Source organism: Acomys minous (assembly GCF_964271855.1).
Source record: "Acomys minous genome assembly, chromosome: 13".
Classification (NCBI taxonomy): domain Eukaryota; kingdom Metazoa; phylum Chordata; class Mammalia; order Rodentia; family Muridae; genus Acomys; species Acomys minous.
In genome coordinates this window covers 68654613-68670223 of record NC_140495.1, presented here as the reverse complement: position 1 = coordinate 68670223, position 15611 = coordinate 68654613, and the positions used below count along the sequence as shown (strand labels likewise).

Here is a 15611-nt window from a genome sequence, read left to right as displayed (position 1 = left end):
GTCCCGTGCAATTTTATGTCTTTTATGGAAATATTTAGAATGTAACATGCCAGCCATTACCACATTGACAAGAAAATTTCAGCTTTAACTACTGAGAGTCTCATAGTCACAGAAATGCTGTATTTTTATAAGCGTTAGAAGCCTTAAAACAATTTGATTATTTTGGCGAACCTTGAAAATGGAAAAATCTCTTTTAGCAAAAGGATATATCTAGGGGAATATTGCCTGTGTGGATGTATACATGTATATGTGCGTATACATATTTGTGTATGTGTACGGTTGCATATGTATTTGTCTTTATATGTGTGTAATTATATTTATCTGTACCTGTGTGTGTGTGTGTGTATGAGTGTAAGAGATTTTAATTTAAACACATTTGTACATCCATGGGGTACATTGTGGTAATTCAGTAATGTTTTCAAAGTGTAATAATCCAGATATTACATATTTTCATGTGTGTGAACATTAATTATTTTTATGTGGGGGAAAGTTTGTATTCTTCTAGTAAAGTTTCAACGTATTATAGATTGTTTTAATGAGTAATTAATATGTTAAAAGAGATCGCAAACATTTATTACATTGTTTTAAAACTACCTTCTATTCCTCAGATAACAAAAGTTAGGGAGTATAAAATTTGGATACAATGAATTCTTATATTAAAATTTACTGAGTGAAATTATGTTAGATTGGAATGTTCTTATTTGTGGAGAGGAGTATGTGGGAGAAAAGTATAAAGAGAGTATTGTATAATAATCAATGTCTGGTGAAACCCATTTTGGATATGACTTGTACATTTCAAATATCAAGTTGAAATTTATTCCCATTTAGAAGTATCATTAGGGTAAGAACAATCCAGCTACAGTGCTGGGAATTGGGAACTTATTAGAATTAGATAAAAATCAACCAGGTCTAACCACATGGTTGAATACCAATGGCTTGAGAAAAAAATATGAGTGAAAGAGTAGAAACTATACAGAGATGCATTCTCTTCAGCTCTTTTTAAGTAACCATATTGTTCAGAGTTCATGATTACATTTCCGGTTGTCTAGGGAATACTATCTAACAGCAGATGTCCAGGGCCTCTGTCGCTTAGAATCTTTCTCTTGGCTCTTCCTTGATTTCCCCTGAGCCTTTAGGTATAGGGTTTGCATTGCAGATGTGTCATTTGGGGAAGGGCACCACACAGTCATTTTTAGTCTGGATTTTGATAGTTTTGGATCTCTGTAATAGTCTCCATCTGTTAGAAAAAGAATACTCTTTGATGAGAGGTGAGAGCTAGCCTCACCTCTGGGTACAAGGATAAGTGTATTTAAAACAGTTAGAAACTGTGTTGGTTTAAGAAACTGGCAAACGTAGACTCTTCTCTGGGGTCTATGATCTGTAGGTAGGTAGTCAGTAGGTAATTGGCTAGGCTCACGTACTAGGCATGGATTCCCTCCTACAGCGGTGTCGCTATTGCACCATCATAGATAGCTCACTCCTCCAGGCATTGTTGTGGCTCCTAGTCTTATAACTGGGTAGGACTAACGATTGCTTCTTTCCCTTGACAAATAACCCCATTTGTTTTCAGGCTTTAAAAAGTTACACATGTCAAACTTGTGCGGAACTAGTGTACGGAGCATAATGGTTCTGTGTGGATATGTTTGGTGAAATAATGTTCATTAGTGGTTGTTTTAATTAATTTAGCATTCCATCCCAAGTTACCATGTAGTTGCTTGGGCAGGCATGCATTTGTGTGATAAAAGTACTCCAGGCCTGTTCTCTTAGCAAATTATAGATACATATTATAATATTGCATTATTAATTACAGTTACAATTTCTGTACATAAGACTTTTTGTGAATTGTTAAAGTATTTTACATAGTGTTGCTTTTAGAAAATTCTTATCTTCTCCTCTCCTCATTCATTCTCTCACTGCCTATGTCTGTCTCTGTCTCTGTCTCTGTCTCTGTCTCTGTCTGTCTGTCTGTCTGTCTGTCTGTCTGTCTGTCTCTCTCTCTCTCTCTCTCTCTCTCTCTCTCTCTCTCTCTCCCTCTCTCTGCATCGAACTCCAGGGCATTGTATTAAGAAGTGCTATAGGACTGGGCTACTGCGTTTAGTTTTTTTAACCTTCTTAAATTTTTAAATCAATGTTCCAGATCTGTTTGTCAAGGATTCCTTTGAACTTGTGTTCTTCCTGACTTGGACAAGAAAGTTGTTGATAATATGAACACAACTGCCACCAAGACAGAAATATCTTCTTTTAATAATACTTGGACTAAAATTTTACCTAGAATTAATTATTCTTGACCTGCATTACAAAAACTATAGTATATTAAAGCCATTTTGGTTTCAGTCCCTACTTCATAATATCCTGTATTATATTTTCACCATCTTTGTTTTGCTGTTTTGATTGCCCTGATATGATGCACCACTTTTTCACTAAATTCAGTGCAACTGTGGGAAACTTTGACTTATATTTTTATTTTTAAAATATATTTTATTAATTTATTCTTATTACATCTCAATTGTTATCCCATCCCTTGTATCCTTCCATTCCTCCCTCCCTCCCATTTCCCCTTACACCCCTCCCCTATGACTGTGACTGAGGGGCACCTCCTCCCCCTGTATATGCTCATAGTGTATCAAGTCTCTTCTTGGTAGCCTGCTATCCTTCCTCTGAGTGCCACTAGGCCTCCCCACCTTCCTTGATTTATTTTTAATTATAAAAATGGAAAGAGTTAGGTAAAGGATTGATCTTTCTCTGATGCCATATTTACTATTTTACTAGGTTACTTTGACAAGCTTGCACCAAAGTGAATTTAAAATATATAGAAAAGGTGGAAGAGTTTGTGACATTCACTTTAGATGAAAAGAACTGTGCTTTGCAGTAGTAAAATATCACTCTGGATTCAGAATAAGGACTATTCTGAGTAGAAAGTTTGCAAATGCAAGAATAATGAACAAAAAATTTTCTTCTAAATAGTTTTCTCACAGGTACCATTTTTACCTTGGGCTCTATTCATTGCCAACTAGCCTCCACGCTAATTCTTTCTCTTTTCCTTTTCCTTTGAATTTATTTGTGACGGGAAATGCATGGCAATGTCAGTGTCAGTCAAGTTCCTAAAACCCCTTTTCAATCTTTGGAATCAAACCCAGTTTCCTTTCTCCCTTTTCTTCTCTGCTACTCTCTTTCTCTTTCTACCTTTGGCCTTCCCATTTCCCCTTCTTCCCTTCCTTCCTTTTCCTTCCATTAATTTCTTCAGATTAGTGTACAAAATAATAGGGTTCACGGTGGAATCCCATGCATATTTGTTTTTATTGGTATTTTACTCTCATTCCCCTCCCCCATGTCCACTTGCTGATCTCTCATAGATCAGCTCCTTTCATGTCACATGCAATAATTTATACTTTTTTACCCCAGTGGTGGTCTCCTTTAAGATACAGTTTTCCTTTTTCTTTTCCAAACTCCCCTTTCTAGTTTCATTACTCCCACACTATACAGATATAAATATAAAATTAAAAGCTACAATGCACATATGACAGAAAACATGGTATTTGTCTCTCATTGTTGGAAGTAATTTGCTTCCAGCTCCATCAAGTTTCCCATGAATACAATTATTTCATTTTTCTATGCAGCTGAATGAAACTCCACGGTGGATGTACACCTATTTTATTATCCATTCATGTTGATAGACATCTAAGCTGCTTCCTTTACCTCGCTATTAGAAATAAGACACCAAAAAGCATGAAGATGTAGCTGTGCATTTCTCAGTGTATTTAGAATGGTACAGTTGGTCTATAGGGTAGTTCTATTTTCAGATTTTCTTCCAGATTTTTAAAAAAGAAACATTCATAATGATTTCCAAGGTGGCTTCTCAAATTTTCAATACCACCAGCAGTGAAAAAGTGACCCTGCCTACTCACATTTTAGTGACCTTTTTTCCCCCTTGATGGCAGCCATTGTAACTAAGGTGAGATGTAACCTTAATTCAGTTTTAATTGTCATTTCCCTAAGACTCTTGAGTTTCCCTACAAACAGCCAGGTACAAGATGGCTGTTTGTAGGGAAGCAAAGCTTGTGATTAAAAGCTTGTAACTTGTAGCCCCACTCTGTTAGAGCCATGGAGAGGAGATGGTTGCATTGTTGCAAACCAACAATGGCGAGTTATTTTGATAAAACTTCCCTTCATTCTGAAGAAACAACACTTGGAGAATCTTTGTGTGGATGAACAAGTAGAGGCATATGGTAGGAGGCCCACCTGGAATGGGGATAGGAGTTTAATGACTTTCAAACATTCTTTGTGCTGTAAATTTTTTTTTTGCATATGGTTGTTCACGTCTAACTTTCACAATGACCTCTATAATAAGTAAGTAGATAAATAATGTATTGTCTGAGTTCTGTGAGCATTTCTATTAAATTTAAACAAAGGAGGTGGTTGCAGGGACCCATGAGAGTCATGTGATGTCAAGTCTTTACTGTGTGTTCTGTTGGTACCACCAGCTAGTGTCAAGGATTCAAATGGTGTTTGATGGAGAGCTGGTTGTTAATAGGGAGAAACATCAAGCCATTTTAGATATTATGTAACATATGAACATATACATAGAACAATTTAGTTTAATTTTCCCTTAAGGGTGCTTCATGATTGTTCCTGACTCTATTAATTTATGTATTCCACTCCTGTTACACTTAACTATTATTAGTGATATTAATTTTAAAAAGCTGGCTAAGTATACAAATCAGTAGAATGTATCAAATGGTATTTTAATGCATATAGCTTTTTCATATTTTGCTCAAGACTTGTGTTTCCTATATCTAATACACTCAAATGTTCAATAAATATTTCACAGCATAACAAATGGTGATGAAAACAGTGGTTTAAAAGTCACGTTGGTTATAGCTCATATGTTACTCATTTGTTTCCATTTGTCTCACAGGTATATTCAGAGAAGAACAGAAATGCACATTCCGACCAGTGATCCAGGGTTTCTTCTGTAAGCAGACTGAACATATGGTCCTAATTCTCGATAATGTTGATGTAACTTGGACAATCCCAAAGTCATACCCACTTGTATCAATTACTAATGGCTTTGTTGACACATTTAGCAGTGTGAAGCACAAATGCTCTCCCACTGCCTCTGTATCTACTTTTTATTCCATCTTACCTACCAGGGAAATAACCAAAGTATGCTTTCCAGAGCGAACTCCTCCATCACTGCGCTTCTTTCTGCTAGGGAACAGAAGAGCCTCCAAGCTCATCTTGGCTGTATTCTACAATGAGATTCAGAATCCTCACATTTTCTTAGAGAAAAATTTCATTCCACCTACTCCAGTAGCATCACCATCTTCATTGTTGGATGAATCAGCTGGTGCCAACTACTTCGACATCATGAATAACCTTTTGTATGTTGTCCTGCAGGGAGAGGGGCCTGTTGAAATACGCTCAAGTATTTCCATTCATTTGGTTTTCACCGTGACATTTTCAGCCCTAGAAAAAAGCTGGAAAAGAGCGATGCTTGAAAGCCTAACACACTTCTTACAGATCGACCCCGCCCAGATCAGATTCACTCTTGAGATGCCTGGCAACAAAGAGACCTTAGAAACCATTGCAAACAGTGAAGGGAAACGAAAGCGCAATTGCCCAACTGTAACTTGTGGTGGCCCTTCTATCAAATATGGTCAACGCAGACCTCTCATGGCAGAAATGACATCATATGGGATCACACCCCCAATCACCATGAAAACCTTCTCAAAAGTGGTTGTCATTGAAATTGGTGATCTGCCAAGTGTAGGGAGAACTGTATTCACTCAGTCCTTACCAAGTAACAGATTACAAAATTTTGCTCGCCAAGTTATTACTGCTCAGCAGACTGGAGTCCTGGAAAATGTTCTTGGTATGACTGTTGGGGCTCTACTGGTGGCTCAGTCAGAGGGAGTCACAGGATATAGGTAAGCACTACTTATCAAAACATCTGGATGAAGGGTGGTTTCTTGAGTCCATGTTGGCGTCTATTCAAATATGCGTATTCTTTACAATCAACTGCAAAGGATTCACTAGAGTTGAAGTTTTTAAAAAACCAAGATAACACACTTAGTTGGAAGCAAAGTCAACCAATTCATTTATGAACACTTCAAATAAAATATACTTTAATTAAAATAGAATTATATCACTTTCTTCTTCTCTTTCATTCTTCCATTCCTATCAGGTACATTTTCTCCACCCTTTCCCATTCCACCCTCTCAAATTGATAGTGTCTGTTTTTTTTCTTTAATTTTCAATGTTCTGCACATACACACACAAGTATATTTGTTATATATGTATACATGTATATGCATTTTGTGTGTATAAATGTGTAAATACAACATGTTGAGTCTGTTTTAGTTGTTGGTTTGTATATGGTTTCATGGGATGACCATATATATTGTGTAAACAATAAGAAGGCTCCTCCTTGTGAGAGTAATTAGTTTTTTATGTAGAGTAATTATCCATAATGAAGCTTAGTTTATATTTTTGTATTATATTTTCCATTTTAACAATGAGAACACATGAATTCCATTTGTCAATAGGCGCAAAAGTAACAACATAATTATTCTTGGTTGTTTCTGATACAGGACTGAGTACTTTTTCTAAGCACAATTTTTTTTTTTTACCAATTGGTGATACTATTATTTTAAAAACTTTTAGATTATTTTATTTTGTGTATATGAGTGTTTTTCTACATGTATGAATGTGCATCAGATGTATGTCTGGTGCTTGTGTAAGTCTGAAGAGGGGATCAGATCTTCTTGAACTAGAGTTTCACATGGTTGTGAGTCACTAGGTAAGTGCTAGAAACCAAACCTGGGTTACCTGCAAGAAAAGAAAGTGCTCTTACCCTGAGCAATCATCCTTGCTCCCTAGTGTTGCTGCTATATTTTGGATGGTAACATGGGTGTCACTGATGCTGACATATTTTGGTTTTGCTTCATTTTTTCCTTAGTGTAATTTCATTTAGGCTTCACTGAGTGCTTATGCATTTATATGTATATCTAGAGATCAAAGCATTAGCCTATTGCTTTATTTTCATCACTATTCCAGAATATTGAACACTGCAGTGTGTATCCATTCATCTTTTAGTAAGAGAGAGAGAAGATGAGGAGTAGAAGTTAACTGAGGTCCATTTGGGAAATCCTGGAGTGTAGACTAGGAGCAAGTAGGGAATGTAGCGTATTTGTGGGGCGAATCATCCAATCATGAAGACAGGAGATAGCTTCAGTGCAAAGATCACATCCATCACCCACCATCAATCATTACATGGTCTCTTCACTTCTGACTCACATATTTCTGATCTGATAAAAAAAAACATGAAGCATGCATAATATGGCATTGATTTTCTTTTGGAATTTGTTATATCCTTCATTGCTCTACTTCTCTGGTACCTTAAGGGAGATTTTCCAGATGTAAAGCAAAAATAAAAAGAAAAATCATGTGAAGGTAAGGAAAAGCTGCCTGTAAAGCATATCTGACAACAATCCACGTGGAATGAGAAATAGCCTGCCCTACCCCCCATAGAATTGACAAACAATTAGCAAGATGGCCTGTGCCCCTGAACTTCGTACAGTTCTGTTAACAGCCTCAAGGGCATACTCAGGCCCCAAGGCCAGGCGTCTTTCAGCTCTTGCCAGTATCAGCTAGGACCTCCAACGAGCTCCCTGGAGAAACATTGGCACACTAATGAATAGACCTTGAGACAGCAGAGATGTGTCTGTGGATGAGGTCCTTTGGTGGTGCAGGTTGCTAATGAAATCTTCCCAAAGGACACTTTTCCTATATAGGGATTGCAGAATGAGGCCACCTTGGAAACATAGTTCCAGAAAATCATTACTTATTTTTTAAAAAGCTGGCATTTTGGAATGTGGGGAGAAACAAGGTTGCTGCCTACGTTTTATTCTTTATCCTCTCACCAGGAAATCTGGATTTAAGTTGGCTCTGCCCACATAGGTCAGTTGAACAAACTTGTTCTCCAGCTTTTCAAACTTTTGTTTCCACATGTAGTCATTTTGCTGTATTCCTATCTTCCTGTTTATTTATTTGTGGTCTTTACCCAGTTTTCTGCTTTAGGTGGTTTTAGTGGAGTTTTCAGTGGTAAGAGATGAACACACATCCTACATTTCCTCTTTAAGCAAGAGCCCCACCACCACCACCACCAAGGGCTCATAGTCATGCGTTGTATTCAGGAATCTGGATAGAACATTTAGTAATCCTTTCGCTAGAAGCTTGACCTTCACCCCTGAATGTCTCTCATCTCCCGCTCCATTTCTCTCTTGTCTCACTCATTTTCATACTAGAATGTGACCTTAAGGATTCATATGTACTTGTGTACCTGGAGGTCAGAGACTAAGTTTGATATTTTATTAAATTGCTCACTATTTCATATATTGATGCAGGATGTATATATTCTCTCTCTCTCTCTCTCTCTCTCTCTCTCTCTCTCTCTCTCTCTCACACACACACACACACACATATATATATATTCTGGTTAATTTCCTTACAGAAGCTTAGCTGTTAAAGCCAAAGCTGTCTAGTTGGCACATTTTCTGTGATTTCCTCTTAAGATGCACCTCTGTAAACTCTTAACATTATGAGTGGTGTATGAATAGTTTTGTGGCTTTGCTGTGTTTGTGACACATTTGACCTTAAGATGGAAGCATCTCCTGAGTTATCATAGTTGGCTCAGTCAAACACACTACTCTTAGAAGACAGAATATTTCCTGCCAGAAAGAAACCAGAAGAGAGAAGCAGAGTAGTTCAAGGTGGGAGAAAGATTTGATGTGTCCTGGTTAAGGCCGAACAGATTTAAGGGAACTTTGGAGATGGCTCAGTGAATAAAGCTCTTGCCCTATCAGCATGTGGATGAGAGTTCAGAACCATGGCGCCCATGGAAATGCTAGGCTGGCATTGTGTCTGCCTATAATCTCGGTGCTCGAGAGACAGACGCGGGATCCTCAGAGCAAGCTGGCTAGCTAGACTAGCTGGCACAGCTAAATGACTTCAAGTGAGATACCTTGTCTCAATATATGAAACAGCGAGCCATCTAGGAAGACATTAAAGTCAATCTCTGACCTTCATTTGCACAGATAGATACGACTCTGTAACTACATTTGCATTCACACAAGTAGAGACACACATGCACAAAATCACACAGGAAAAAAAAAAGGAAGGAAGGAAGGAAGGAAGGAAGGAAGGAAGACAATTGCAGATAGATAGTATAGAGTGCAAAAGAGACATTGCATGGCAGCCTAAGAGGGAAAAACCCCTCAACCTGAATAGTTTTAGAACTAGATTCATTCAGAATGCATCTCCATGAACATTGAAACAACCCAGACAAATCTGCCTTGACTCCTGACCTCCCTGGAGAGGATGCATCTGTATAAGTCTAAGTCAGCAGCCTGTGATAGTGTTGTTACATAGCAGCAAAATAAACATGTCACATAGCTGCGCCACATCAATCTCTTTACTTTATGAACTTGTGAACTCTGGGCCCCGAAAATTATTTTAGTGAAAAGAGGCATGACAATGGTAGGAGTGTGTGTGTGTGTGTGTGTATGAGTGTATGTGTGTACCTAACGTATTATTAGCTTTTGAAAAATATTTTATGTTTAAATGTGTGTCTATTTTTTTATGTGCTATCTATATGTGCATGCAGATTCTTACAGAGTCCAAAAACCGGCATCGGATCCCCTAGAGCTGCAGTTATAGACAGTTGTGACTGGCTCCACAAGGGTTTGGGGAACTAAATTTGCCTCTGCAAGAGTGATACACACTCTTGCGTGCTAAGACATCTCTGCAGCCTCCACAGCAGGAGCTTACTAAGTCTATGTGTGTATGCTAACTTGACACAAGCTAGAGACACTAAAGAATATATAGTAGACTGTAGTACAAATGCACTAATTTGTTGAGTTGGGTGATTGCAAAGTATTGTAATTTTAATAATATATCCTATGTATTGTTTTTTAGAAATATGGAATATTGTCCCCTTAGCAAGGTTTCTTTAAAACAGAGAATTATTTTTTGCTTACTAGCACTTTAAAAAATCTTCAAAATGATCTGGTGTTATAGTTCAGTTGGTAGAGTAGATTCTTATTATACATTGATCCTCAGGTTTGATGCCTACTGCAACATACTTCTGTGTGAGAGCACACACTTACAGTACTAGCACTTGTATGGAGAAGGGTGAAGGTCAGAAGTTCATGGTTATGTTTGCATATGTAATGAATCTGAGGTTGTCCTGGACTAAAAAGATAATAAGTAAATAAAAATTGAAAATTACAGCTGAATGCTTAGCTTTATTAAATGAGAAATAACAGGATATTCATAAATCATTCACAGTTCACAGACACACTTTTATTTTTATTATTAATATTTTATTTTATACAATATATTTTAATATCATTGTATATAATATACAATATTATAAATATTAATATTTTATTATTATTTGTCATGATCATCTGTAAAATTATCATTTATTTCACAGTCCTACATCTGCAATAATGGCTCCAGGGTCTATTGTTGTTACACTAAATGGTCTGTGACCAATGCATCTTTGATTCTTGTTCAGAAGCTTATGTGATTTTTCTGTGCTTTTTCTTGTGAACAGGTTGTTATCTAGACTCTGTTTCTGCTGCTGACATCCTTGTGTTTAGCAGTTCTCTGTCTCATGCATATGAGATTCCAGTTCCAAAAATTCGTTCAAATTACTTAAAAATACATTAAATTTATATTAACATATAATGAGTATACTGAAAAATAAGAAGCCACATGAAAATCCATGTTTCAACAACTTTTATTCCCAAACTTTGTTTGAATGGCTATCATGTCCAGCATATTATATCAAATCAATTAAATATTACTATAAATATGTGTATATTTGCACAAATATTAAAATATTTTATTCTATCACCACTCAAATATAAAGACCTTTAAATAAATGGATAATTAAAACAATATTTTCTCAACTTAACAAAAATATGCTATGTTATACTTCAAACACATGTACATAGAAACAACACTAATGGATTTAGTGTTCAATAGATTATATGTGTGTGTGTGTGTGTGTGTGTGTGTGCATGTGTGTCTGGGTGTGTATGTGTGTGTGATCATAGAGGGAGTAGGAGAGAGTGAGAAAAGTTGGAGGGGAGAAAGAAGGTGTGGAAGTGATGTAAATACAATTCTCAAAAAATTAAATAAGAACTAGATATATCTAAAAAGGAATTAATTAATTCAACATAAACTAGCCCATTCACAATATTTTTCATAATAAAACAAGTGTACTTTCATTTCTATAAACTTTACTAGGTAGTTACGATTTCCGTTTACTTTTATATTCCCAAGATTTAATCAGCTTTTATTTATGACAAGGAATCACTCAGCATCTTTCATAGGGAGTGATATGCTACCAGTACATGTTATCAGAAATTTTCATAGCCCTATGAAAACAATACCTAATAGAAATAACTCAAGAGTCTACAGGGTTTTTTGTTTTGTTTTGCTTTGGTTTGGTTTTGTCTCAAGGTCTAAGGACAGTCAGTACACAAACAGGGAAGGCATGCTATGCATGTCTTTCTGGGTCTGGGTTACCTCACTCATGATGATCTTTTCTGGTTCCATCCCTTTGCCTGCAAATTGTGTGATATTTTTATTTTTAATAGCTAAGTAATATTCCGTTATGTAATTGTATGACATTTTCTTTATCCATTCTTTGGTTGAGGGATATCTGGATTGTTCCCCATTTCTGGCTATTATGAATAAGTCTGCAATGAACATAGTTGATCGTATGTCCTTGTTGTATGGTTGGGTATCTTTGGGTGTATACCCAGGAGTGGCATACCTGGGTATTGAGGAAGAGCTATTCCCAATTTTCTCAGAAAGCACCAGATTGATTTTCACAGTGGTTGTACAAGTTTGTACTCCCATCAGCAATGGAAGAGTGTTCCCCTTTCTCCACATCCTCAGCAGCATGTGCTGTTTGTCACTTGATTTTTTTTATCTTAGCCATTCTGACAGGTGTAAGATGGATTCTCAGAGTCTTTTTGATTTGCATTTCCCTGATGACTAGTAACATTGTGAATTTCTTTAAATGCTTCTTGGCCATTTGAGATTCCTCTGTTTAGAATTCTCTGTTTATCTATGTACCTCATTTTAATTGAGTTATTTGGTTTGTTGATATTTAATTTCTTGATTTCTTTATATATTTGGATGCATATAAACCCTCTGTGGGATGTAGCGTTTGTGAAGATATTTGCCCATTCTGTAGGCTGCCATTTTGTCTTATTGATGGTGTCTTGCAGAAGCTTTCCAGTTTCATGAGGTCTCATTTATTAATTTTTTTTTAATTTTAGTGCCTGAGCCGTTGGTGTTCTACTCAGGAAGTTGCCTCCTGATCTGTTGGTATTCTTCTACATACTAGATGAGCACCATTAGTCAAAAATACTTTTAAAAACTATTGTATGACTTTGTCAAAAATCAGATGTCCATAGGTATATGAACTTATTTTGGGGTATTTGATTAGATTCCATTGATCAACCTGTTTATTTTTATGCCAATTCCATGCAAATTTTATTACTATTGCTCTGTAGTACAGCTTGAAATCAGGAATGTTGATACTGCCAGCAGTTCTTTTATTGTCCAGAATTGTTTTATCCATCCTGAGTTTTTTATTTTTCCATATGAAGTTGAGGCTTGCTCTTTCAAGGTCTGTAAAGAATTTGTTAGAATTTTGATGGGAATTGCATTGAATCTTTACATTATTTTTGTTAAGATGGCCATTTTTGATGGGTGGATCAGGGCCCAGGGGCTTTTCTCAAACTATTGCACCAACCAAGGACAATATAAGTACTAAACATCAAACCGCTACTCTGATGTATCCAATGGACAGGATATTCTCCACAGTTATGTGGAGAGTGGGGACTGACTCTGATGTGAACTCTGGTATCCCATATTTGACCACCTTCTCTTAGTGGGGAGTACTGATGGCACTCAAAAAAAGAATAAGCAGGCTACAAAGATGAGACTTGATAGCCTATGAGCATATAATGGTGGAGGAGGTCCCCTTTGGTTTTAGGCCTAGGGGAAGGGAATAGGGTGAAAGCGGGAGAGAGAGAGAGGAACCAGAGGATACAAGTAATGGGATGACAACTGAGTTGTAATGCGCATAAATTAATAAAATTAAAATAAAAAGATAGCCATTTTTACTATATTAATCCCACAGATCTATGAGCATGGGAAATCTTTCCATATTCTGATTTTTTTTTTCAATTTACTTCATTAGAGACTCGAAGTTCTTCTCATACAGGTCTTTCACATGTTTGGTTAGAGTTACACCAAGATACTTTCTACTATTTCCGACTATTATAAATGGTGTTGTTTCTCTAATTTCTTTCTCAGTCTGTTTATCACTTGTGTAGAGGAGGGCCCCTGATTTTTTTTGTTTGTTTGTTTGTTTTCAGTTATTTTTGTATCCAGGGAGGATGCTTGACTTTCACCCAGAAGAGGAAATAAAATAGAAGTCTGAAGTCGATGGAGGGAGGAAGCTGAGTGGGAGATGGATGGGGAGGGTAACTGCGGTGGGGATCAACTGTAGGACAAGTGGGGTGAGGGGGTGGGATGACTGGAGGAAAGTGAAATCAGTGCAGGCCATCCCTGGGACAAGGGAGGCTCCTGCAAATCTATGGGAGTGACCCTAGCTGAGACTCATAGAAGAGGGGGATATTGAGCCTGATGTTGCCACCTCCAGTAGCAAGGTGGGACTTCTAGTGGAAGGAGGAGAACATCAACCCACCCATAAAACCTTTGATCCGAAATTTGTCTTACCTAATACAAGTGTATGGATGAAGATAGGGCAGAGAGTGAGAGAATGGCAAACCAATGATTCATTTAACTTGAGACCTACTCCATGGGAGAGAGCCCCTGACACTTTAATGATACTCTGCTATGCTTGCAGACAGGAGGAGCCTAGCATTACCGTCTTTCGAGACGCTTCATCCAGCAGGTGATAGAAACAGATGCAGGGGCCCATAGCCGTGCAATAGGCTGAGCTTGGGGAGTCTTGTGGAAGAGTGGGAGGAAGAATAACGGGAGCCAGAGGGGTCAGGGACACCTCAAGAAGACCATCAGAGTCAACTACCTGGGTCCATGGAAACTCACAGAATCTGAGCAAACAAAAAGCATGCATGTATGAACTGCTCCTAGACCCCCTACACATATGTAGCAGGTGTGCAGTTTGATCAACCTATGAGTCTCTTAAGAATGGGAGTAGGGGCTGTCTGTGACTCTGCTCCCTGCTTTAGATCCCATTTCCCTAGCTGGGCTGCCTTGTTAGGCCTTAATAGGAGAGAATGCCTTAGTCCTGCTGGTACAGAGGGGAGGATATCCTATTGGGACTCTAGATGAGAGAAGCATGGGAGAATAGCAAGTAGAAGGATCCAGAGGGTCCTAGAAACCTACAAGAAGAACATTATGATAGGCAGATTTGGGCCTAGGGGTCCCACTCAAACTATGGCACCAACCAAGGACAACACAAGCCAAAAACTTCAAACCCCTACCCAGATCTAGCCAATGGACAGGGCATTCTCCACAGTTGAGTGGAGATTGGGGTATGACTTTCACATGTACTCTGGTGCCTCATATTTGACCATGTCTCCTGGAAGGGGAGACCTAGTGGCCCTCAGAGGAAGGATAGCAAGCTACCAAGAAGAGACTTGATATCCTATGAGCATATACAGCGAGAGGAAGTCCCCCTCAGGCACAGTCATAGGGGAGGGAAAATGGGAGGGAGGGAGGAATGGGAGGATACAAGGGAGGGGATAACCATTGAGATGTAACAAGAATACATTAATAAAAAAAGAAAAAGTCCTTGAGTGATTTTTGTTTCCTTATAGCCAGACTTTTATTACTATAATACCTCCACATAAATAGAAAACTGAATATTTGTTTTCCATTCTTCTGGGTAACTTTAATTAATAATTTTACTCATGCTAGATTTATCATAAAATGATATCTTATATAACTTATAAATTGTGATATTTTAGGTTTGTTTTCTAAACATTTGCATTTCATTGAAATTGTTTAAAGTTGTACTATGTTTACTTGTAGCATACTGCTATTTGCAATGGGCAATTTTAGGCCATTCCAAGAATCTAACCATGAATAGGTTAGCCCAGAGTTAAGCTTGCTGTGTATACAATGCACTCAAAGTTGACATCGGCCAGGTCAAGATGAGTGGTAACCTTCTTAAGGCAATTCGAGACCTAAGTGCCAAGAGAGAACATGCTAGGTATTGAGAAGGTAAAGTGTTGTGATAAGACGGAGGAGGGGCTTGTAATCTATGAGGCTTGGAGTGACTGGACCCTAGCGCCAGTTGGAGCTGTCAAATCAAGACATTTCTCTTCAGCCAAGCCGGACAACTGCTAAGGGAGCCGGCCTGGGTTTAATAGGGATCATGAGGATCATTAAATGTGAATAAAACAGTTTGTATCAATTCAGAAAGAGAGCTAGAAAAGTCATTCTTGTCTTCCAGAGGCATAAAAGAGTCTTCCCCAGAGGCAGAGTCATAGTGTTTTATTTATCTTTGCAAATCTCACATCGCCTCAAGG

General features: G+C 37.7%; 1 protein-coding gene across 6 annotated transcripts in view; it reads left to right on the top strand.

Annotated features, from left to right (window-relative positions):
- Window positions 1–15611, top strand: part of PKHD1 (PKHD1 ciliary IPT domain containing fibrocystin/polyductin) — a 443479-nt gene that overhangs the window by 395653 nt on the left and 32215 nt on the right. For all 6 annotated transcript variants that reach the window (XM_084755074.1, XM_084755077.1, XM_084755075.1 and 3 more), the window contains one exon: window positions 4916–5927. In XM_084755074.1, the coding sequence (XP_084611200.1) occupies window positions 4916–5927 (1012 nt within the window). The remainder of the gene's footprint in view (window positions 1–4915; window positions 5928–15611) is intronic.